Raw genomic sequence first — 26,851 nt, 5'->3', positions numbered from 1 at the left:
GGAAAAAAAAAAAAGAGGAAAAAAAAAAGAAAAAAAAAAAAAAAGAAAAAAAAAAAGAATTATTTCAGTTTTGTGAGGGGAAAACGGGAGAGTGGGGGGCTGTGTGTGGTTTATTCTTTAACGAATTTAGTAGTTCATAGGCTTAGCTAATATGGTGTGTAACCATATTTTAATACCTGCATAACAAAACTATTGTTATGGTAAGTATAACGCTTTTATTATGAAATAAGACAAACCGGAAGTGCGCTATGCAGGTTGTAATCACGAGTACGGAACTGTTTACGTTGCGGTATTTGTGTATTTGGCATATCCTTAAAACTGGACGAAGTCCTGCAACGTCAACAAAACCAAAGACTTTGAATTGACTCGAAGGGTTTGTGCTCTTATGGAGAAGCGAGTTTTACGCTCATTGTTACTGTGAAATGTTTAAACCGCTGTAACGTTTCTGTCCTTCTCTATTCGTCTGTGTTGCAATACTTTTTTATATATCGTGTTTGTTTTTTAAAATGAGAATGAAGCCGTCTGTGTTAATATGATAATTTAACAATTGTGGTGTCCAGCTACATTTACTAAGAAATAAAGTATAATTGTAATATCCTAAAGTGAAAGTAAAACTATAACTGGGGATAGCGTAACGTTTCCAATAAAGCGCCATTCACGTATAGTGTAGTACTGTAAAGTAATAGGTTGCGTAGCTTTTCTTGCTTAAGGCTTAATTTCGAATATCTAAAAAATATATGCAAAAAGCATACTAAAATACATGGCTTAACATATTGAAAAAAGGAGTAGGAATAAGCATAAACTTATTTAATACCACCCTTTCTCCACTGTTTTGTAATTATCACTTTACTTCCTGTTTATGTCCTTTCCTATCATAATTCCTTGTTTAAAATTTGCCGCACATATTTGGTTTTATAAACCCAGTAACATACCAAAAAGAGGTATTTAGACATATACATCATCTTGGGGACGAATGTCATGGTAATTGGTTAAAAAAAAACAAGAAATGGGTGCACAAGTATTAAATTATTTTTGATTTTCTTTAATCCAAATGGGCCAAAAAGTATACATACAGGTTTAGTCCCTTAGCAAGTCACACCTTGACCGGATGGTAGTCTTTTTGGTAATCATGAACAAGTTTCTGGCTTGGTTATTTGGAAATTCTTGTTGACAGAATTTGTAGATTTAATTTAAATTGGTTGTTTTCCTTGTATTGTATTGTACTTGGCTTTTAAGAATAGTCTAAACATTTTCAGTAAGGTTGAGGATTTGAGAAGGCCATTCCAGAAGCTTAATGTTAGCATACTTTATCCATTTCAAAACCAGTTTTGATATGTGTTTGGGATCATTGTCCTGTTGGAACATGCAATTGTTTCAAAAGTTTCAATTGTCTAGCTGTTGATTTGTGGTGAAGTTAAAGAATTTGGAGGTAGTCCTCCTTCATTATTGTATCCAATTTGCACAGTTAACCAGTATCACTGGCAGCAAACAGCCCAGAGTATGACGCTACAACCACCGTGCTTCACAGCTAGTAAAGTGTTCCTTGGTCATTGTTGCCAAACAGCTCAATCTTTGTCTCGTCTGACCACAAAACTTTTCTCCAGAAGGAATTTGGCTTGTCCATGTGGGCAACTGCAAATTTCAGTTGAGCTTGAAGATGTTGATTTTGGAGCATTTTTCTTAGTTGGTACCCTCTCGGTCCATAGCAATGTAAAACCTTACTTCACAGTCATGCTGGACGTTCAGTAGTTCTATTGTTGCAAAGAGAAAGTAAAATTTGAAGTCAATCATGATAACTAATGAGAAGTTAATAGGCCTTGGCCCAGTCAAGTTAAAGTACACTGTAGAGCCTGTATATTTGTTTTTGACCCTGTGTGGATTAGAGAAAATCCAAAATAAATTCAACCAAGTTCTTGTGCAATCATTGCACTATGAAAAAAGCACAGTTGAAAAAAATAATTAAAAGCCCAAAACTACGATTAATTTATGCCTGCTTTTTATACCACAACTGCATATACATATGCAAACACATGCCTATACATTTACATATGCACACTCGCATATCAAAAACAGAAAATACCTGCTGTAGTGCAAAGTAAGTGTCTTTGTGAATTGCCTGTTTGAATCATATCTGCTAGATTATCTGTGTTAGCAGGAGTGATGCATGTTTGCTTTTTAGTTCGTAATAAGATGAGAGGATACTTGCAGTGTGTGTGAGGTTTAAGGAGGATTTAGTAGCAATTTAACATCAACTGACAACAACACACTGATATTTTCTTTTCACAGATGACTTGGAAGGGGACACTATGTATCCTCCTCTCCCTCAATGTGTTTCTCAACCTATCCTCTTTCTGTGATGGTCATCCCCACTCTGCACAAACTATAAATTCAGGATCTGCTGTCAGAGTCTTATCCAATGATACTGCAAAGAGAGGTAACCCAAACTCTGAGAGAGTAAGGCCTTTATTAAAACAACCAGTTTATAATTAATGCTAATAAATGCCTTCTGTACCCATGCATTTTTTTCCAGTTACTTTGGATCCTTTGATCAGTTTAATGTTGGGATTTATGTACTGAGTTACAATGACAACAGTGTACCTGAACTAACTGGTGGAACTGGAACAGTCTTTGCAAGCCTTTACAGTGTTTTGATATGTTCTTGTTGTGTGTCTCTGCATGATCCCAGCTGGGGTTGCAGTTGAGGTAGCAGGCTATGCTGATGTGGCCAAACAGATCATTGACCTGGCTGTGTTCGGTGCTGCCCAGAACCGCTCTTACAGACGGCTCGCAGACTTTACTGACACTATAGGAAACCGTGTCAGTGGCTCAAACAACTTGGAGATGGCTATTAAATACATGTACAATGCCATGGTGCAGGATGGGTTGGATGTACACCTGGGTAAGTTTTACAGTTTTTATCCAATATGTGTTTCAGAACGTACGGGAACCCCAGCTGATTTCTGGTGAATATAAACATAGTTTAATTGTCTTATCTAGAGCCAGTAAAAATCCCACACTGGGTACGGGGGAAGGAGAGTGCAGAGATGACTGCTCCTCGAGCCAAGACTCTGGCTATACTGGGATTGGGTAGCAGCGTAGGAACACCCCCTGAAGGTAAAGACCATAGTCGTATAAAACAGCTTTCATTTCATCTGTTTCTCCTTTACTGCTCACTGATTGATTGTTATTCCTGCAGGTATTGAGGCAGAGGTGTTGGTAGTTCAGTCTTTTGAGGAACTGAAGCGACGAGCCACTGAGGCCGCAGGAAGGATTGTGGTTTTTAACCAGCCATATGTTAGCTATGGAGAGACAGTGGCATACCGTGCTTATGGTGCCTCTGAGGCAGCCAAAGTAGGAGCTGTGGCTACACTCATTCGATCAGTCACTCCATTCTCTATTAACAGGTATATCTATCTTCTCCAAGTGTCCAGCTATCTGACTGTCTAGAAATGTTGTAGTGTCACTTTATCACTGGTATATTACATACATCTCTGTCTTTATCACTTCCTGTGTAGTCCCCACACAGGCTGGCAGGACTACCAAGACGGAGTGAAGCGCATCCCCACAGCCTGCATCACTGTGGAGGATGCTGAGCTGATGTGGCGTATGGCACAAAGAGGTCAGAAAATTGTGGTCAAACTCACCATGGGAGCCAAGACCCTTCCTGATGCTGACTCTTTCAACACGGTGGCTGAGATAAAAGGCTGGCAACACCCTGAGCAGGTAGCTTTCACTCACTCATAACATAGATATGCATGTTTTACAAATTTATCTCATCTATTATTTGTCTAGTTTCCACTTTGATATTACAGTAAATCCGTTTTGTTGGATGTTACACATAAACCACAAGGAAATCAGATGTCCCAATAATCCTTCTTAGTTATTTCCATCTTTATCTTAGCTCGGTGGAGAAGGAAATAATAGTGTGGGTTGTTTTTGCTGACTGAAGATATTCCGACAGCCCTTAACTCTGCCTGTATTTTGTGTTTGCTTATGTGATTTAATCTTTCCAGGAACCAGTATAAAATAGGCTTTCATGAGAACACTCCATTATTTAAACAATACAGTAACCACCCCAACCCGTCACAGCAGATATCCTCCACTGGTTGTGCCAAAGGTTTCTTCCTGTTAAAAGGGAGTTTTTCCTTCCCACTGTAACAAGTGCTTGCTCATAAGGGCAAGCACTTATGAGCAAGCTTGTAATATTGTGGGGTCTTTATCTTACAAAATAAACCACCTTGAGGTGACTGCTGTTGTACTTTTTTAAGAGATATTCTGGTAAGTATAAGTGATTGTTTTCTTTTCTCTTCTCATTTGCCTCGTAAGCCAATTATAACATTTTGACCATAAAAAAATAAAATTTATAGTTGATCAGTTCAACTCAACTAAATGTAACCAAGCTTTTTACTACTCCCAGTATTTTTTTAAATATGCAAACTGCAACCAGTCAGTTTACATGAAGCATATCAGTTGCGATATAAATATCATATTATTCCAGTATGGATTATATGTAAGGTTGTTACTTCACAAAGGGAAAGCAAACTCACAGTTTTAAGTAGCAAACCTTTTCAATATCAGACTGTCAAGAACAGAACGAGATGACAAACTATGGCCTGCTTTAACTCTAAGCCTATGAGCGGACTAAATTACTACATACTGAACTGCAGAGTATACCTTTTCAGTTCACTGCAGGTGCTTTGTATTTATGACAAATCTAACCTGATGAATATTATGTGCTCCTGCAGAAACCTCAGTGTATGCAAATACAGCTTTTAGAGGAGATACTTTTAGAGTCCCCTGCAAACACTACCCAAGGTTTCTGGGCTTTAGTGCTAAATGGGCTTAGAGGCATGCTCAGCACCATGTACATGATGTATGTAAATATATTTGAGTTTGTGCTACAACGCCTCACCTAGAAGCTGAGTTGTAACATAACCATAAATCTCCAAGAAAGATTACTGAATAGGAAACAAAGAATTTATTTACAACTATCTTACAATATTAAATTAAGTAGAAAAAGGAAAGCAAATAGACACCAGGGGTTCTAGGGCCAAAGCAAGTAAAATCCCCCATTCTTACTAGAATGAGAAGAAACACTGAGCTATGTGTTGAAACAAAAATACAATGCCCAAGTGCTCTGGCTGGCCACAAAACAGGAGAACGGTTGTGTACATAAAATGACAGCAAACCCTTACCAAACTTCCACTAACATACAGATTGGTTTCCTTAAACACAGAGCAACAGAGCATGACAGGTCCCACAGGCTTGCCACAGTTCAACTCCAAAGATCACTTTAGGTTACACTGAACAGCACAGCTCCAACAACCACACATCTTAGAGCCCAGTGGCCAAACAGTGAGGAGCGCTGGCTGCTGGAGCCGTATAGGCAGTTACTTAAATGAGCAAAATGCTGCTGAGCTGTGGCAATTGTGTATGCGTGTGTGTGTGTGTGGGAGACCTGGAACTGGATAGTGAGAGAGCAGCTCTCTTTCACCAAGAGGCCAAAAGGTCAGAGAACATAACAGTTTGCAGTTAAAACGAAAGGGACAGATTTATCTTGGCGTCCTGCAAGTAACTGTTTGGAGTTTGTACATTCACACAAGGCAGCTCATGTTGGGTTAAACCAACATGTCCTAAATAGCTGAGCGGGTATGTAAATTATAGTAGCAGTTATTTGCAAAGACAAGTGATGAAAGGTGTGTGGAACAAACATGCAGGGAAATGGGGGGGGGGGGGGGGGGTGTCTTGTTCAATTTGACTACACTGAATTTTGCATCTGAGTTTATCACGCTCTGTGTGAAATTTCCATAGTGGCATCTGAGAACCCTGGTGTATACTGTGTATTCGTAGAGGTTGCCTGGTATGCGGATGTTACTGTTGTTGTTAAGGAAGTGTGTGTGTAATATCTGCTTTGTTGGCAGATGAAGGTATATGATGGTATACAATGTTTGTTCTTGAAAATTTCCCACTAATGTGGGATATATAAACTATATCTGTGTAAACTTTGACTCCCTCACAAATGCAAGCCTCCCCCCTTTAACAGTTTAAAAAGTTCACATCCTAAATGCAAAGTCCAAGGTAAAATCCGTCAGGACTCTTGAACCAGAGCGCTGATGTAAGCTTTTACTACTCTGATATAGGAACCAGCATTTGGAGCTTTATTATAGCAAGGGAAATGAAACACATGACATGGCTGACATCATCTCTGGCCCTGTGACTTTGTGCTCTTGCAGTAGCAGTTATCGTGGCTGACGTATTGTCTATGTGCGTTTGTGTGTAAGTTCATTAGACGATGTACATTTGGGGCTGAATGAGTCATTCCCACAGTTTGTCACAGACTTTTTCCACCCACTCCAACTTCTACATCTTTCTTCTTCCTTCTTTTTAGTTTGAAGTTTTAAAAAAGTTTTAAGCTTTCAAATATTAAATGTGGTATGAATGATTTCTGAACTGACTGTAAATGTTAGCCTCTCTTTGTTGGGGAAAACATGCATGGATATTACATATACCACAATGAATCATTAAAAAAAAATACATTTGTGGTCTCTTATAATTTACACTTTTAACCAAAGCACATTATGCGGTCTCTGCTATGGCCACAATGTACAATCAGGCTTTAAACAGAGTCATAGCAAAACTAACCAAGTGGCTGAGTGTATATAAATATAATATCAGGTTAACAGGGGCAGGATTATTTTTCTGAGTGTAACCAATGTAAGAATTACAGTACAATAGAAAAATAAATCCACAGTTTGAGGTTTCATTTTATATACAAATGTCCTGATGTTTCAGTGCTATTGGTGACCCAAATCTGTGTGTTTATAAGAATGGTTTAAATGCAGAGACGACTTGACTGCAAAATCCCTCATGCAGTTTGTAACCTGGGATGAACTGGCTGTATATGATTCTGTTAATGTGAAACCAGGCTAGCTGCTGTACTGGCCTCTTTACTAATGTAATGTATTTGCAAATACTTGAGAACTACAGCGTGGGAATATTATGCTGTAATGGAATGGGCCCACTTGCCTCCTTGGATGGGAGCATCACTGTTGTAGTGAGTCACTTGATGGGAGTGATCCCCTTCTAGGATGACAGTGCTCCCATAAATGAGGAGTTTGTGTGAAACAGTAAATATATCTGGCCTCCTGTTAAATCCAGAATTGAATTCAAAATCCTTGTCCTGAATAACCAGTCCCAATGACCTTATAATATCACCATATCACCCCATTAGAGCTCTTCTCTCTTGGACTGGGGGACTCTGGACTTGTTGTTCCTAGAGTATTTAAACGTAGAACTGGAGGCAGAGCCTTGAGCTTTCAGGCCCCTCTTCTGTGGAACCAGCTTACAATTTGGATTTGGGAAACAGACACTATCTCTACTTTTAAGATCAGGCTTAAAACTTTCCTTTTTGCTAAAGCATATAGCATATAGTTGGCTGGATCAGGTGACCCTGAATGCTCCCTTAGTTATGCTGCAATAGGTGTAGGCTGCTGGGGGATTCCCAGTACTTCTTCTTCAATCACCTTTCTCACTCACTATGTGTGAATAGACCTCTCTGCATTGATTGCACTGCTATTAATCTCTGGCTCTCTTCCACAGCATGTCTTCCTTCTCTCCCCAACTGGTCGCTGCAGATGGCCGGCCCTGAGCCTGGTTCTGCTTACTTGCCTGCTTACTTCCTGTTAAAGGGGAGTTTTTCCTTCCCACTGTTGCCAAAGTGCCTGCTCATAAGAGGTCATTTTTATTGTTGGGTTTTTCTCTGTGTGTTATTGTTACCAAACAATATAAAGTGCCTCGAGGTGACTGTTGTTGTGGATTGGCGCTGTAAAAATAAAATTGAATGGAATTGAATTAAATATTTCATGTATGACTTTATTAGTCTTTCACATATGGAGGAATTTAACCCCTCCTGGAACCTCTTCCAAAAACTAGTCATACTTGTTTAATCTTCTTCTAATTGTACTGCAACTAACTTTAATATTTAACAAACTAACTGAGGCTGGTAGAGGCTGTGGCTTTCTGTTTTTTGTGCAGTTTTTTTTTTTTGTTTTAGCACTGCATGGTCTGACCTTGGGATGAATTTGCTGGGATAAATATGCATAGTATTTCTCACTGTACACTGTTTCTGGGAAATGGCCTCATAGCCCTTCCCAGATTGATAGACAGCAGTGGTTTCTTCTCTCAGACATTGCTGATATCTTTACTCTGTAACTTTGTTTTATACGGGTGCTCACACTTGCTGATGAGAAATTAATCAAGTGCATTTGATTAGCAGCAGCTGGCTTCTACTTAAACTCTTGGAAGCAGTAAAGGTGAACTTAATTTTTCACACACTGCTGCTTCACCTGGCCTGAATCTTTTCTACATTAAAACTTATGAATTAAAAGAGGGTGGAACTTCTCAATATTTATGCATCATTCACAAATAGTGATGTTACCAGTAATAATAAAGGTAAACTCCTTACACTTTTCCTTTGCTAAGTAGATACTGTAATTTAGACTCCCCAGTTTAAACTTACATTGGAGAAAAAAAAAATTAATTACTGTAAAGCATTCTGTGAGAAACATCTGTATCTGGAAATAATCACATTCCAATGTTATAGTTTAGACATCTCAGTCTGGAATCAAATGGGTGAATAACCAACACGTTGGCATATATTACCATTTCAGTTACATAAGAAAGCAAACACTGTGGAAAAAAACACATTGGTTTTTACGGGAATGTGCAGACTCTGGGTCATTGCACGGACAGGGCTAGATCAGGTCAGAAAATGTTTTGCAACCTTGAACAACGGCTCATCTACATCCCACTGACAGGAATCTTGGAAATTCCTGTAAGTACAGATGCACTGAACCGTGTGCTCTCATCTTTTTCTTCGTTTTTTTTTTTTTTTTTTAAAAAAAAAAAGAATCTCACTTTTCCTGCTGATACAAACTTTTTTATTGTTAAAAAAAGAATCAAATTAACTGGACTTTTAACTATTTGTGTCGACATTAATAAAAAGTCAACAGGATATGGGCAGCACTGTCTGCCTATCTGTTTCCTCAGATTACACATTTTCTCTTTATCTGTACAATCTCTTACTGTAGGTTGTCTTACTGAGCGGACATTTGGACAGCTGGGATGTGGGCCAGGGTGCCATGGATGACGGAGGCGGAGCCATGATTTCCTGGGAGGCCCTGTCACTCATCAAAGACCTTGGTAATATACAGAGAAATACTTACAGTAAATCACAGATAAACTTCAGCAATAATAACATGTACATATTGTAGAATGCAATAAAAGCTCAAGTTTATTAGTTTTGCATAAATGTTAATCAGAAAAAGGAGATTGCAAACGTACCTATTCATGTTATTAATCTAAAACATTTTACGTTCGATTAGCAGAGCATCCTCTGTTTATTTTTATTTATTTGAGTCACAAAAATCAGTATGTGCAGACACAGAAAGCAGAATAACCAGCAGTGGCGATACTGAGACCAATTTTTAAAAAAAAGACCATTAAGTGGAGCTAAAGTTTCCAGTTCTAAACACAGGGACAAAATGAAAAACAAATCCTCTGACTGTAAACAGTAATTCCACCTCAGTGTTTGCAGAGGAACAAAATACACACAACTACAACAGACCTGCATATAAAGTACAGTATTTTTGTGGACAATTTACTTGAATGAGCCTTGGACAAGGACTGGGTCATCAATCAAAGACTACAAAGACCTTTTATTCAACAAAAAAAAAAGAAAAGAAAAATTTCATTATTAATATTTGGAGCCGTTATCCTCGTCTTTCTATACTGTGTATGTGTCTTCATCTCTTCGTAGGTCTGCGTCCAAGGAGAACTTTGCGAACAGTGCTGTGGACAGCCGAGGAGCAGGGCGGAGTCGGAGCACAGCAATACTTTAATCTACACAAGGTACTGTCTGCTGTTACCGTGCCAATCAGTAGAAAACAAGCACGGAGCCAATGTTATTCCAGCTGCCCAAAAAGCAGGAAGGGTCACAACTGTGAAAAGGCAGTTTAAAAAGGCACTTCCACCAAACTGAAGGGACTTGGCTAGCTCCCATGTTTTTCCTGTGCAAAGGATCTAAATAAGAATCTGGAGTCTTACAATTTCCTTCTTTGGAGTTGTTGCTGCACACCAGGCCCTGACCTGTAATATACTGCATTTTAAAAAACAGAAACACCAGTGTACCATAACTGCCCGTGGGACTGGTCCAGTTCTTACATTTGATGTATAATTATGTTTTAAATTGCCTAAATTAGTTAAGGCAGCTGCTCAAGGTACTTATAGTGGCTGGCTGAGTGTGTATGCTTTGTTTGCGAGTACTTTGGTTCGGTTTGCTTTCTTTCACCTTTTATCTCTGATCATGACATGTTCCCCCTTTTTGCGTCCTCTCTGCACACAGGTAAACATGTCCAACTTTGACCTTGTGATGGAGTCCGACTTGGGGACATTCACCCCCATTGGCCTGCAATTTACAGGCAGTGATGCAGCACAAAAGGTGATATTAAAACTAGAGATGGCACGATACCACTTTTTTATGTCCGATACCGATACCGATATCATAAATTTGGATATCTGCCGATACCGATATGAATCCGATTATAGTGTGTTTTTTAATCAATAAAACGTTTTTTTTTAATATCTTGCTGCATTTTGTATAAGTTTATACTCAAGTTTAAATAAATAACAACACTAAAGCTATTCTGTTATACCTGTATGTAAAAAATACAACAAAATATTTCATAGTTCAGCAACACTGATCAATCTAATAAACGTAAACCTGCTCCATCCTCCCTATTCTGGTATTTTAAAGAGTACTTAGCAGAAATATCAAGCAACCTAACTAATAGGGTTGCAAACTCCCAGCAAAAAAAAAAAAATAGGGAACCACCCCCCACCCTCCAGCTCATGATGCTTAATCGATGTAATCAAATTTAATTTGATGCAGGGGGAAAAAGGCACAGAAAGAAATTATTTTTTATGAATAATTAAATAGATTCAACATCTTTCTTCAACAGAATTGCAGACTGCACAGATGGTATCTTCCCAAAGGAAAAAGTACTATAGCTTACTAGGGTATATTAGACTTAACAGTTACTATATACAGTAATGGTCTTCTATATATTTTACATCAGATTAAAACTTTGGGTGTAAGATTCAGATAATTATTTATTAAAAGCTAGATATTTTAAATGAGAACAAGAAAGAAAAGTATGTCTTTGTGCCCCCTTTTCCCTGTTCATGCCCTATCGGCCCCCCTGGCTAAACTTTGCTAGATCCGCCCCTGCACAGTTACCAGCCGTCAGCTACGTAGAAAAAGATCCTGGTCTAGAAAGTAATATTAAATAAATTCTAACAACAGCTTATCAAGCTTAATAGTGCTGCTGTTGTTCAGCCGCTGGTTTCCTCTTTCTGGTGAGAAGTGGGCCAAAAACTAAGAAGAGAGACGGACTCTCGACAGAAAAGCCGATCAGCTGATCATTAAGCAGTTTCACGATTGAAGTAGCAGCAGGAGAGAGAGGGAGAGAGAGAGAGGCAGTTGCTCCATATATCTGTTGTTAAGCTTAAGGTGGGAACGCTTTACAAACATTCAGAGATGAACTTACACACTTGCTTTACTTCTCTCTGGGAAAACTTCCTCGGAGATGAAATGCTGGTTTGCTAGCAAGGCTACAAATACACACAGCGGCTCTAACACATGACGCATACTGCTGCGACATGCTATGGTTATGAGCCGAGTTACGCCGTGTAGCAAGTTTTGTGAGGTGCTTTTTTGATATTTAATGGATCGGATTACATTTTTTATTTCTCACCGATATCCGAGCCAGTAATTTGGGTCAGTATCGGACCGATACCGATACGTAATATCGGATCGGTCCATCTCTAATTAAAACCCAACTATTTAAAAAAAATAGTGGTATTAGATTGTGAATTCTGCCGCACACAGATTTTGCAAACTGACATGAAAATAGCATCTTGTCCAGTAAATGTACTTGTTTTTTCATTAAAGTCTGTAAAGGTTCCATATATTTACATGTAAAAAGGAAGTAGTAGGAACCACAGCATCTTTCATGTTAATGTGGAACCAAAACATCTGTACGTTGTCACTGAATGTTCCAGTAGTGCTCAAATCTAGAAATTACAATCATAATATTGTCATAATAGTTATATAAAGATAATTGCCTGTGTCTTTTTCCATCTCGACATGGTGATGGAAGAAGTGGTCAAACTATTGGCTCCCATTAATACAACCAAACTCGAGGCCCACGGTGAAGGGACAGACATCTCACCTTGGATGCAGGCAGGAGTTCCAGGTCAGTCTAATCAATATGCCTGTCTGCAACTAAATGGTATAACTAAAGGTTTATTTTAAAGGGGACAGTAGGGACATTGGAGTTTGCATTTTCTCTCTATGCCTGCATGGGTTCTCTCCATCTTCCTTCCAATTAACCTAGCACGTGTGTTTTTTTAATTGATTGTTCAAAATTGGTCATAGTTGTAAATGTCAGCATGAATAGCTGTCTGTCTCTAAGTGTTAACCCCATGACAGCTGGGATAGGCTGGGGAAAGCCACATCACTAATGAGCACAAAGTTAAAAAGGAAGTAACACATCCTATTTTTAGTGGTGGGAATTTTAATGATCTCTCTTCGGCGGAAAGTGCTGAGCACAAAGAATCACATCCTCACCGATGGTCTATGAACAGATTCTAGTTAATACAATCTGGCTCCACTTCCTTAAAGCCAGTTGGGTATTTGAACTAGAATGACTTAAAACTATGAAGCAACACTTCAAGACGTCTAAATTATGGATATTAAAATTAAAGTTGTAACAGTCCTGTTACTGCTAATACAGTATAGAGTTGAAATAAAGTGTAATAAATATAGATTAATCAAATCAATTGTCTGAAATTGTTTAGTGTTATATTAAAAAAACCCATACAGACCTCTTCTACTTCCTTTTCAACTGTATCTCAGTTTAACTAACTGCGAGTACAAAAATCTAGTGCAATTGTAGCCATGCACTCAATTGCATGGCTGCAGTTGAGTGCATTTAGGCACGTAGACATGATCAAGACAACCTGCTGAAGTACAAACTGAGCATTAGAATGAGGAAAGAAGGTGACTTCAATTGGGGCATGGTTGTGGTAGACAGGCTATTTCAGAAACTGCTGATCTGATGGCTCTGATCTCTGAACTCACAGCACATTGAAGCTTGAAGCAGATGGGCCTCAGCAGCAAAAGACCACCGTACAATAAGCACACAGGTTCCAGTTCACACAGGTTCACCAAAATTGGAAACTTTCATTATTGATTCTTGATTTTTGCTACGATATTAAGATGGCAGGATCAAAATTTGTGGTAAACATGAAAGCATGGATCCATCCTGCCTTGTGTAAACAGTTCAAGCTGCTGCTGGTGTAATGGTCTGAGAGATATTTTCTTGGCAGACTTTGGGCCACCTATCACCAACTGAGCATTGTCTAAATACCACAGCCTACCTGAGTATTGTTGCTGAACATGTTCATCCCTTCATGACCATAGTGTACCCATCTTCCAGTAGGATAACACACATGCCTAAAAGCTCAAATCATCTCAAGCTGGTTTAGTTACATTTTGAATTGGCTATTTTGTGTTGCATGTTATGAAAAAACAATGAACCCTTGAAAAAGTTTTACCTAATATCGAAAGTCTGTTTCTGTCTTGTTGTTACTTTAGAAATTTGTCGAACTATTTTCTGCTACACATGTGTTACTGTTTGTTGAAGATGGATTGTAACATATAGAAAGATACTGACTCATATATTAACAGTATAAATACATTTTGGGCACAAGCAATTTATCAGTCTTTCCTAACTAAATTTGTAGTTTAGAAACAGTTTTGCTGTTAAAAATTAAAATACATCTCTTTAAAATGAACACTACCACTAATAGTAGTAATATTTTTTATTGCCTTGTAGTCATTATTTACAGTTTTATAAGACATCGCAAACCACAAAATACTCTGAATTACATTTAAGTAAAAAAATAATAATATATTGTGTGAAAAGAAAACAAAATACTAAATGGAAATGTGAAGACCATGGATGCCACTCATTTTATATGGTACAGCCGACGTTGACCTTAAGAGAAACTACCCATTCTGTCAGTGTAAAGAAGTTTAACTACATCTTGAATCCCTCATATATTTTAATATAAGAAAAAGAAGTTTCAGCGATACCTCTCAATTTTGTCTGTATGACAAAGAAATGCTGCTGTTATAAATGATAAAAGTTCATTAGCACGAAACTTTTAAATGCATAAAATTACAAAAAAATGTTCTGTAAGCTCATTGCACACACTCTCTTGTAATTATGGAAAAAAAGTTAACCCTTTATTTACCATAGGCCCACCTGAAATCCCATTTTACAAACGCTCTTAAAATGACCATAACCATGTTACTGTTTATCCTAGAGACAAAATTTAAACAGTCACAGAAAGGGGAGAAGACAAGCTTAACAGGGAGATTTGGTTTATTACAATGGCATGAGGCATTCATAAGGTACTGCTGTCTCAACATGGACAGAAAAAATAATCTGCACCTATGGTTTACCACGTGCGCTTTGCATTACCAACAACCATTACCTCAATAATTTTGGGCTAGAGAGAAAATTCAAATGGTTACTGAAAGATGAGAATTACTTTTTTTTATTTTAAAGCCAAGCTTCAAAAATAAGTCATTAGGCCTTTATAAATCTTGGTCGAGAAAAGAGGATATGTTCCTTTTTTGTGAACTTTTGAGAGTCGATAATGAAAAACAGGAACTTACTGTCATTTAATTGTTCTGTTTCTTACTTTCATGTAGTATGAATGGCAATGGGAAAGTCTTTATCTATTAGAAATGCTGTAAAACTTATCAACCCCCCCCCAAAACAGATAAAAGTCTAAAATTGATCCCTTCCTTCACATTTTCCAAAGCAGTCCAGTGAGCCAGTTTTTGGCAGACAATTTCTGGCACCCAGGTCTTATGTTTGACACCCCTGGTATAGACTTAAACCATTTAATTTAATCATGTTCCACTACCTCGTATCTCAAAGATGATTTCTTTCATGCTGGATGTCACCACTTGCATTCTAATTTCCTGGCACTATCCCACCGATGCTGGAGAATTGGTTCTTGTTTTTGTTCACAGCAGTGAGTTTGTTATCTGAGGCTGACACATCATGCGTGCTTTGTCCTCCACAAGTTTTCATCTTTTCCTTGTAGTCCATTTACTTGAGCAACAGTGACAATCTCAGGGGAGACGATAGAGAGGATAGTGCAAACATTTTTGGTGTTTGACCTTTAGAGTTTTCTTACTGGAAATCAGATGTCATTAGTCAATATTAATAGTAGTGGGGTTACTTAGAGTCCTCTACATGTGAAGTTCTCCTATTTGCAGACAGGGGACTGCTGTAAGTAAGAGGAATAACCTGAGCACAAATAAGGTCACGTTAACTTTAGAGACTCTGAAGCTGTGTCCCATTTCAGGGTCTGCACGCTTGAAGTACGCGCACTAGGCGTACTACGTACGGTGCGTACTATAAGTACGAGAAGTGCGGAAGTGAGAGGCTTGTGAAATGGGACGGTATATGCTTCGTCGCGCTGTTCAGGTTGCCTAGCAACCATGATACTAACCGCGAGACACGTTACATACAGCTTTGTTTGACATAAATGAAGGAGAAAAATGTTTTGTTGGTCATTCAGTTTTTGTCATGACATCACTTTGATTAGTTGAGTATCTGAGGCTGAGACCACAGGACTGTAAAACATGATTCAAGGGCTTAATTTCTGTACTGAACAGTCATTTAAGACTAGCTAGTAAATAATAATTAGTTAATGTTGTTCATGAGACTAAAGTCATCTCACTATGGTAATGTAAATATCATATGGCCAATATTATAGTATTGTCAGATTATTATCTATCTATCTATCTATCTATGACTGACTTTAATTATCCATAAAATCATCAGATTCTCTGTAAGATTAAGGTCGACTATATATATATTTAGAAGTAGAGGCTTTAAAACCAAGTTAACGCTGAAAGTACAAACATCACTAATGTCACACAACTTTGCCGACATGTGGCCAACAGCAATGTTTTAATGTTCTTCGTTATTAAACATTCGCACATGAATAAGTGACGTCATATTCAGTACTTACTTTTGACAGTTCACTCTTCGGCCGCTCCCTTCTTGCGGCAAAATTATCCACACCCACCGCCGCGCTATGAATTGTGGGATATATGGGACCACGAAGCGTGCACCGGACCACGCTTGATATTTGGGGAAATCGACGGCGCATTTGGAGTATGCATTTGAAGTACACTTCGAATTGGGACGTCGCGTGGCGGTGACATAACCGCACTTAAAACGCGTACTTCAAGCGTGCAGACCCTGAAATGGGACACAGCCTGAGATTCATTTATAGGATTCGATGTAGGATTTTGCAGCTACAAAATCAAGTGAGAAGGAAAAAAGTAACACACATACACACAAATACAAAAAAACTTACAAGTGGAGAAGAATTTACTTTTATTACAGCCGATCTATTAAAACAGTATGTGTTTTTATAATTTCCATAAAAAAAGAAATATAAGCACCTCTACACATCATATTGCAACCTATATAACAGGAGCTGTCATATGCTGACAAAGGCTCCTGACAGCTGAGCAGCCAACAGCTAAATCAGTTTTCATGCAGACCTGCACGGTACCATTTTTTACAAGTTGGAAACCAAGTACTTCAAACGAACTGTGCCAAGCAGTAAATACAACAATCTCCACCAAGCTGTAGTCTACCTCAGTTTTTCAGGATTTTGAGAGTAGGCATTGGTTAGTTTCTCTTAGTGGTTTTGTAAACATTAAAATGAGGCGTTTTGTAGAAGTGAAACATTGCAATCACAAAGACACCATAGAATAATGTGTGAAAGACGACTTAAAACCTCATTAAACATGTGGTGCAGAAACACCCCTTCTTTGATGTATTGAAGAGACAGATTAAGCTGCCTCAATTACAGTTAATTGGAGTTTTACATTGTTAACGGTTTGTGAGTGGCTCACGCCCTGCTTCAGGACACTCTGTGCTTTAAGAATACTTTCTCTTTTCTGGTGATTGTAGGATATGAAAACATACACTGCTTTTTGTAGTAGAAAACCATTATAAGTGTCAACTGTTAACATCTTGACGCACCAGCTGAATGCTAGAGTTATCCACAGAAAAGATCATTTCTGTGCACATTATTCATAACTGAGGGCCAATTTCTTGCCTTTCACCTGAGAATTGATTTTGTAGTACATAGTGTTGGCGTGTTATTCATTAACTCCCCTCTATGAAAAGGGCACGATCTGATATCCTCATGTTGGTGTTGTTCCCAGATCATCATACTAAAGGTTGTTCCAGGATCAACATTGCAAGTGACCAATCAGAATGTTGTGATGTCATACTTTTGCGACTTCGGGAAAAAACGGCGTAAAACAAAAAGCTGTACTTAAGCTGCGAGAGACCGCCTTTGTCCGCCGATCAACGGACCCTAACCCTAACCCTTTAATAAACGCTAAGCAGAATTGATATTGTCCTTGCAACATTGGAATTTCATAAATGCACGAATGGGTTGGTGCACAAAAGAATAACGTCACAATAATGTGATTGGTCACTTGCAATGTTGAACCTGGAACAACATTTTCATGATGATCTGGGAACAACACCAACACGACGATATCAGATCATCCATGAAAAGGCCTCAATCACACTAAATCTTCTTCTTCTTTACAAACCGCCTTCGACGAAGGCGCATTTTTAAGGGTCCTCCTCGAGGCTGAGTCAAGGACTCTTAGATGATCGCTTGATGTTGGTTGTAGGAACACCATGGGGCTGTCCAAGGGAAAGGTGACGGTGCAAACACCACAATCTGTGCTGGGAACTTGTGCCTGTGTAGCTTAAGTGCAAATACAAGGAACAAGTAACCCTGACAGGATCCTCCACATATATGCCATTATAGTGGAAGCAAAAAAGGATTTTTTTTTGCATGACTTGATCATCTGAAGGGCCACAGACCTGTACTGCGGAGGGAAATCTGCTGGGTTTTCATTGACAGCTGTGTACTGACTGATTTTCTTTCTGGGGCAGCAGTCTATTACTGCCCTAAACAATGACACAGGCAGTATTAGCTCTTCACTTAAATCAGCTGTTCTAAAACTTCTTTTTTAAACAAAAAAGATTCATGGCCCCAAATTTTTAATATTTATTTAACAAAAGAAAATTCTAGCATTTAATTTTAATGAGATTAAGCTCATCCGTTAATGTCTGCTGTGGCTTTATGACTTAGGAACAGGGCCTGCCCGACAAGAGCCATCTATCTAAATAAACAACTGAAACTAGTCAAACCTCAAGTTGTGGCATTAAGTAGCTGTAACAGCAATAACAGTATGAGCAATTACAAAGCAGAGCTATGACACTCAAGTAATAATTTAAGTGTCATAGCAATTACTTAAATCCATGTGAGAATTTCATTATATGAAAAATGGTTTTCTAAAGCAATTATTTGCTTTACAGCAGCCAATGTGCAACACATATAAGCCAGTCATTTTACTGGCTGAATACATAGTTGAAATGCTTTTCATTCATTTCAACTATGCAGTTATTTATCGATCTCATAGTGTCTTGGCCTAACAGCAAAGTGTCTAACTGGGCTTTTGGCATAAAAAGATTTGCAAAATCAAACATGTTTAGCTATCTGCTGTCCACATTGTGATATTAGCATGGAGTTTCTTCAGTGCTCTGCTGGGAGAGCCACAGACATGGATCATGCTGGCGCTCTGAGGGAATGCAATATTGCATGTTTTTTTGAAGTATAACCTTTGTAAGGAATGTGGCTCTTAAATGATTATTTTGTGCCCAAATTGCAATAAATTTGCCCAAATAAATAAATTCAAGCTTGACCTGTGAAGTCTGCACATGCAGTTTTATGTCCCAGTGACCACTAAAATTAAATTTTCCACCATCTTCCTATTCATTTAATCAGCACTTCAGCTGCCCAAATAACTGCCCAGAAGCACAGAAAGTGGCTGTGACAGGACTTGCTTTCAGCAGTTTTCTAGGTTTACTGAATCGTAACATAAATTAGCAGAGATGTCGATACCAGCACTCCGCTGCTAGTGAATAAAGCTGAAATTAAGTGCCATGAAATAATGCGCACAAGTATAGACAAAAGTTTTTATACATGAGATCTTTTTATCTTCAAAGACGTTGGTCCTCTTTTCCTCCTCTTGCTTTTTCTGCAGATGGCAAAATCATCTGTAGATCGTGATCTTCACACAGTTTTAACCCCAATTCTGTTAAGAATTTTCTTATCTACTACCTACTTCAATCTTCAAATCTTTTTAGTGTGCATTTTATGTGCAAATTTTACTTCCAAAGATGGTAAGGTTCAGTGCCAACATTATAACTTCAAAACTTGCTGCACTGGCTGTTTGCTTGCTTTCAAAGTGCCTCAGACGTTGGTTAATCTTTCCTCTTTCTGTTCTCCTATTGCATATCATGTGGTTAGTTAGTACTGGGCCACGTAAATGAACACAACATGTTCAGACATGGAAAACCATAACATGAAGTGCCCAGTGTACACTTTTTGTGCCGATGCTAAAGCCAGAGGAAGTTTGCAACTCTGCAGTTATTGATCCTTTTAAGGCGACCCATATGGAAGAGATATATATAAATCTTATAAAGTTTGTATCTGTCTTGTGTGAAACTTGTATGAATTGTATGCATACAAGAGTGAAAACAGATATAAGATCCCTTGGAAAATTATATACATGAAACTTGTATTTTTTGGATACTTACTAAAACAATATATGAAAGTAATGAGAAAGCGGCCACTTTCGTGAGTAAGTCATATAAACCTTATATGATTCACTATATGAAGTAGGCCAGGTCTTTTATAAGTTTTTTCTATTTCTTTTCCGTATGGGGAAGTTGATGTGGTTCCTAAACACTTGCACTTTGCAACAATATCACTAACAGCATGGAGTAGGTAGGAGGTAATACATTTCATACACTGAGAAGTTGCAGCAGTGTCATCCTGTTAGAGCACCACACTCAAATACAATGAGTTCTTTAAAGCAAACCCGTTCACTCACAAATGTCTGCAAAGGCAGGCTGCATGGCTAGGTGCTTGATTTTATAAACACCTATGGCAATGGGACTGAAAATACTTGAATGCAGAGATTAAGTGATTGTGTGGCCCAATACTTTTCTCCATTTAGTGTTAAGTTAGCCAATCACCTGCCAAGTTTTTTACAAATAAACTGTAAATGAATTGGTGCTTATAAACTCTTAACTCCACATTCACTTCACTTTTTGCTGAAAGCTTCATTCACTCAATCATACACACATTGAACCACCAACCTTCCAACTAGATGACTCATGCTACCTCCTGAGCTACAGCTGCCGATTGTTTAATTGCACAACCTAATAGATAGTTTGAGCATTACTAGAAACATTCGGGGCCATGTCCTTGAATGATGACACCACAGAGGAGTTTAAATCAAATCACTGAGATGTGGCTGAAGTGCAGGTTTTCAGCTTAAATTCAAAGGTTTTAACAAAAGTGTTTCATTAAAAGTTTACGATTTGCACTTATTTTTAGAGGCTGGATGGAACCAGGCTTATCTGATCTGGCATTTTGAAAATACACTGTGAGAGCAGATATCTATAGATTTCCCCAGTAACTGCTTCTTAGTCAAAGGGTGCTTTCCAAAAGTACCTCCTATCTCCTTTGCCTCTTTTCCTCAAGGAAAACGTCATTGTACTTAATCAAAGGCAAAAGGGTGGGTAGGAGAACTGATAAGGAGTTTTAAAAAGAGAAGAGCGGTGTGCTGAGAATTCGAACATACACTAGTCTCCTAACAATGTAATGCCAGATATCTGCTGTGTTGTAACTACAATGATCAGAAGATGGACTAAAAAAATACACACGTTACTTTGCCATGTGTAAACCCTGCTGTTTTATGTAGGCCATATAAATGAGAACAGCCTGTGAAAAATCCCTCTTCAGTACAAAGGTTGGAATTTTAAAGAAAAGGGAACATTAAGGTTGGAAATACTAACGCCTTAGACATTAAAAGAACTGTTGGATTTTCTAAAACGGCAGCTAATTAGTCCTTAGTGTGTTACATTAATGCGTGAATGCTGCAATACGCTATTAAAAATAAGAAGCGATGCACACTTTTACACATTTTCAGTTTGTAATTATGCAGGAGTCTTGCTCTGCACCGGAGTCCTAATGCTCAGCAATTTCTATGAAAGAGTTATTTCTTATATCAAAAGAATATTGATTTCAGCGTCCTCTCATTTATCTGAACCGCCTCACTGTTTTCAAAGAGAAACACGCATATCCATCCATCACTTATCCCAGCTCACCTGAAGTATACATTGATTTATGATAATCCTAACAGCAATTGCAAACTAATTATAGAGAACCCTAAACACGCTTTGATCAGTTAATATATCTCATAATCTTTAGAGAGCTTATATACATCTGATTTTCATGCAAGGCAACAACTGAACAAGTAGGTTTTATTACAGCAGTGGGATGTTCAGAGTTCAGCTCTGCATTCAACAGGCTGTTGTTTAAAAACCAAATATATCAGCAGGTCATAAAAATACATTTATGAATGAATGAATGAACATTTACATGATCTGCATTACTTTGTTTATTATGTCGGTTGTTGTCGTGAATGGTCGGTAGAGGAGAGTGGTTCGATCCAAACAGTATTGATACCAACGCTGGTATTGATATCTGATTGATCATAGCGTGATAGGATCGATGCTTTGATTCTCTCCTCTAAGTTCAGTATGTAGCCCAGTGGTCATTAAAATGTGTTCAGAATTTGCAAATTGATGATGATTCAGCTCATAGAGCATGCCACACTTCTCTCCACTATATAAGCTGCCTTTATAGTATAAGAGTACTGGGAATACTGGCCCTGTATTTACTTGGTACCAATACAGCGACTGATACCAAAATTTCCAGTATCAAACAGAACTACTGATCGGATGACATTGCAATAAATTATAGGACAGCATTTTCTCCTCTCCAGGCGATCGTGGCTCAGTCGTTGTGCCCTCGGGCAAGACACTTCACCGCTGCCTACAGGTGGTGGTCAGTTGTCCGGCAGCCTCGCCTCTGTCAGTGCACCCCAGGATGGCTGTGGCTACAATGTAGCTTGCCATCTCCAGTGTGTGAATGTGTGGATGACTGAATGTGTAAAGCGCTTTGGGGTCCTTAGGGACTAGTAAAGGCCATTTACCATTTAGCAAAGGATGGTCACAGTCTATCCTAAAGTAGCAAATAAAGAAAGCACTAGAAGCAATGTAAACTAGTCCATGTATTTGGAAAAAACAGTGCTTTATATCTTCAAAATAGACGTCACTGTTTCCGTTCACCTGCTGTTTTTTGAGGGCCATGAGTAACTCATTTAGCACGTGTTAGGGTTAAATGAGATGTTCTTTTTGATTGGGAAGAAGTGACTGATGGATATCTGCACTGCATATCTACTCCAGTTATGCAATGTTGAAACCATCAACCATCATCAAGCATCAGAGTTGGGTGAACATTATAATAAGTGTTAGAAATGCCTGCAGGATTATTGCCTTATATTGGGTTCTACTTTCAATTTGGTAGATCGAGCGGATGGTTAAATTAAAGCAATACACATTTTTAAATGGGCTTATTTGCAGGTTTATATTATTTTACAGTGCTCTACTGCTGCTACACAAGCAGCTCTGCACTGTAACAACATGTTCCTTTTTAAAAATATAACAGAGCACACTCACTCATGACTCTCCAGACTTTGCCAACAAAGTGGGAACTGACTCGTCTTTCAGGACTAACCGCTGCAAAAATCCAGCATTGAACCGGTTCAGGAAGCAGCTCTCGGTAAAATGAATGAGCACAATACGCGGTTGGGGTTGTACTGCTGAGGAATAGTAGTGAAAATGAATTTAACCACTGCTCCTTCACTTCATCTTTCTGTGGCAGTGTATACAAAGGGAGTTTACGTTCGCACTGAAGACAATAACGCCTCCTCGACGTGACTGACACCGCTAACCAAAACCAAACTGTTTCTGGGTTCTTCTGTTTGTTTCTGGGCAGATTTCAGTTTTTTACACTGCCATCTACAGTACCGTATTATGTAGTGCAGGTTCTGTTTACTGCAGTTTGTTATAGTTTGATGAAATTGATTAAAAAAATAAATACATTAAAAAAACAAAACAGTTTAGTTGTTTATTAGGATATGTGTTACATTCTCCGACCTTTCACACCTTATTTCAGTTTGTATGCATTTCACACTTTGTATTCATCGAGTTTTAGGTATGTTACAGTTTGCTTAGCATTCCTAAACTTTCCTATATAAATGTATATTTTTCTATTCATCAATCAATTATTGTCCTGTTATCCTTATCAGAATCGCAGAAATGGCTGGAGCCTATCCCAGCTACCATATGGGGAGAGGCAGGGTGCACCCTGGACAGGTCACCAATGTGACACAGGATTATATTTTTTCCATTATATCTTATCTTTTAACCTTGAAGTGATGTTTAAGCAGAACTTTCTGCTAATTTTAGATAAATGTGGGGCCACACTGTTTTAAAGGGAACTCACGTGTCTGTGAGTCACTGGTCAGCATTACTAGCAGTGGGAATTTTTTTTAATAATCTGGATGGAAGCTAAACGATTTATTTAGGGGATGGGTGGAGATTTTAAGACTTTAACATTATAAAGAATAACTCAAGTACAGGCAGGGTCATCTTGGCCTTTAAATGGTTTTAGAAAATAGTAGTCTGCGGTTCCTAAATGAATACAAGTGTATAAAAAGCAGAATAACAATTACTACACCCTATAAAAGCAAAGAAGAACAGCAAATAGTCACCATAACAGAACCTTTTGTTACAACAAATCTGTTAAACCTATACGTGTGTTTTTAGCTGATAAAGTAGCCCTCGCATTACATACAGACTCATATACAATACAACATTAACATTACTAATGTACACTACTAACTTACCCCTCATTTCTTTATATTTTGCTTGGAAAATGGGAAATGAATGCAGTGATTTGATGAGGCAAGCACAAACATACACGGAAATATATTATATAAGGCAAAAACAGAGTTTGCAAAATTCTAACAAGTTTAAATATATATTTGGTTTGACAACCTGAACTCTTCAGAAGTCTTCAGGAATAGTTCTCCATGGTTCTTAAAGAACATTCAAAGCTCTTCTTTGGATGTTGACTGCCTTTTTGTCAGTTCTCCCATCATCTCTGTCAAGATGATCCCACGCTGATTCAATATTGTTGAGGTCTGGGGTCTGGGGAGGCCAATGGTATTGCATAGTGATTGCACTTTTCTACATTCATAATTCCATCAATTATGATAAGATTTCCAACACCACTGGTTGAAATTCAGTCCCAAACCACGAGAGACTCCACCGTGTTTTGCTGTAAACACTCACTGTTGTACATCTCTGCTGACCTCAAATTGATGATGATTTGAACAAAACTTTAAAATTTGAATTCATCACTCCATCAGAGCCTGTTCCTCTGTTCTCATCCAGTTCTCGTGTAAACTAAATTACACAGTTCTTGTGTAATTTAGCATACGTCAGCCTTTTCTCCCTGTTTCTCTTCCTTAGAAATGGCTTCTTGACAGCCATTCTTCCACTGAGACTATTTCTGATGAGGCTTCTACATCTGCTGATAGTTTTCTTCTCTTTTCTTTTTAGGCCTGCCACATCTTCTTTTGTAAACGCTTGTAAAACATGTCAAAACATGCCCAGTTTTCAGCTATTAGCTCAGAAAATCCTTTGTTAACTGAATGTCACTTACTAAATATAGGTTTAGTATGATTTCTAGGTCACAAACTAAATTAAAGCCTTGAGTACACAGTAAATACAACATTTTCTAATACATAAACATAAGCAAAGCATTTTTAATAGCTTAGACAAGAAGTCGATATAAAATTAGAATGCAAATTGAGGCTCAGAGCAGATTTTTTTCCTTTGGTGGTTTTCGTTAGTTTCAAATTACAAGGACACAAATTACAAATTACAGCTGTGACCAGTCACAAAGCAAAATATTCTAAAGGAATAAATCAGACACAATGACGATGGTTCTTTACAGCTGCAGAACAGTCCGGAACTGTTCCCAGAGCTGAAGTTTCAGATTTTCCAGCATGTTTTGTGACGCTCTTTGTGCATCATTCTGTCCCTGCGTCATCCAGGTGCCAGCCTCCACGTGGCAGACAGCCGTTACTTTTGGTTCCACCACACTGAAGGCGACACCATGAGCGTCCAGGACCCTCGAGACATGGACCTCTGCTCGGCATTGTGGGCCGTGGTTGCTTATGTCGTGGCAGACCTGCAGGAAATGCTGCCCAGATAGCACGACCTGCTGTGAACTCTACATGTTTACATAAAGCAAAACTCTTGTTAAATTATATTTCTAAAAAAGACTTGATCCAAAGTGCATTCAGATGAAAAACTGACATTCTGTTCAAAAAGATTTCTTTGTTTTTGTTTCAAGACAAACTGCCACCTTAGTTAGTGACACAAACTGATCAGCCGTCTTGTGATACAACATACATCCTCTTTTTTGCACGACAGTATAACCATCGATAAAAGCTTAACAACTTTCATTTTGCACAAATGCACTCCTCCGAGTTTGTGTTTTTTCCATCTGACCACATGCAACTTTCTGCACCATCTTTATACTTATCAACCACACTGTGTTTGTGTGCTGTTTCCTTTACTGTTACTAAAACTGAATCTGAAGCAGAGGGTAGAGCAACCATGGCAGTTTGTCTTTAAACAACTGTAATATCCACATTATGACTTTTTTTTCTATGAAAAAAGTTTTTCGACTCGAAATTTAAACTTTATTCTCAAAATGATCTATACATGTTTTTCTTAACGTGGCCCTAACACTCCTTCGTATCAAAGAGATGCTTTTACATAATGATTTTTAACACAGAAGAGTATATTATGTTATGAATGAGGAGAAATTATTTTTTAATGAATGTGTTTTTAAATTTAGGGTTATTGTAGACAAGGAGGGATAAAATATAGATCTGAGTACTGTAATGTTATGTGCAATAGGAGGTTTCTTTAAGGTGTGTGAAATTAAAGAAATGGATTACAAAGTTGGGGAATTCCTGAGTCCACGTCTTTCTCTGTTTCTAGTCTTTTTTAAGGAACCTTTAAAAGCTGTAATGGTTTTCACTTTAAGAAAAAAAATCATTTGTGGTTAATTTTTCTAAGTATTTTCAGAGTCTTTGTATTTCCCCCAGTGCCAGTTTCAGTTTAAGTAACAGCTGACATTGTTAAAGTATTGATCGTACTACACATTAACACCCATCTTCTCTTTAGCTGCAGTTCTTTCTTTTAATGTTGTTTCTGTGAAGAAAGGGGGAAGAATGACACCAGAGCAAACCACACTAGACATCTAGTTCACAGAAAGAAGAAAAAAGCAGAATAGACGAGCAGGAGCAGATATGATGGTGGATCACACATGGGAGGAGAAGAAGTAAAGATTATTAATCACTTTGTGCGTGTTATGTAGACCATCACAGCAGCTGCAATAAACACAGCTGGGATCTCTTACCCCATGCACTGACAAGTCAGCACTTCCAGTGGGTGAAGTCAGGGATAGTCAGTCAGCCAGATAAACTCAGCGTGTGTGTTGAAACACAGAAATGATCAGCTTTGTGTCGTGTCTGGTGAGATCTTCATGTGTTAGTAACACTGACTCACACTCAGACAGTTGTGGTCATGAAGGAACA

At 38.3% G+C, this 26,851-nt stretch overlaps 1 protein-coding gene across 1 annotated transcript; it reads left to right on the top strand.

Moving 5' to 3' along the window:
- The first annotated feature begins 230 nt into the window (after window positions 1-230).
- LOC146507777 (carboxypeptidase Q-like) lies at window positions 231-26,224 on the top strand. The gene is made up of 11 exons (XM_085176459.1): window positions 231-373; window positions 2,287-2,434; window positions 2,687-2,899; window positions 2,998-3,114; window positions 3,197-3,404; window positions 3,516-3,723; window positions 9,090-9,201; window positions 9,818-9,909; window positions 10,403-10,503; window positions 12,214-12,314; window positions 25,295-26,224. Exons 2-11 carry the CDS (start codon window positions 2,287-2,289, stop codon window positions 25,453-25,455), a joined length of 1,461 nt encoding a protein of 486 aa, XP_085032585.1. The 5' UTR covers window positions 231-373; the 3' UTR covers window positions 25,456-26,224.
- The last annotated feature ends 627 nt before the right edge of the window (window positions 26,225-26,851 follow it).

The sequence above is a fragment of the Neolamprologus multifasciatus genome, chromosome 11 (genome assembly GCF_963576455.1).
Source record: "Neolamprologus multifasciatus chromosome 11, fNeoMul1.2, whole genome shotgun sequence".
NCBI classification, from domain to species: Eukaryota; Metazoa; Chordata; class Actinopteri; order Cichliformes; family Cichlidae; genus Neolamprologus; species Neolamprologus multifasciatus.
Note: the sequence above shows the minus strand (reverse complement) of the source record. Positions and strands in the feature narration are given on the sequence as shown.

Bases quoted from the DNA above. Each gene is read 5' to 3' on its own strand.
- LOC146507777 (XM_085176459.1), top strand. From the start codon at position 2,287: ATGACTTGGAAGGGGACACTATGTATCCTCCTCTCCCTCAATGTGTTT. The intron at 9,202-9,817 runs GTAATATACAGA...ATCTCTTCGTAG, and splicing joins GTCACTCATCAAAGACCTTG to GTCTGCGTCCAAGGAGAACT. The intron at 12,315-25,294 runs GTCAGTCTAATC...TGCGTCATCCAG, and splicing joins GATGCAGGCAGGAGTTCCAG to GTGCCAGCCTCCACGTGGCA.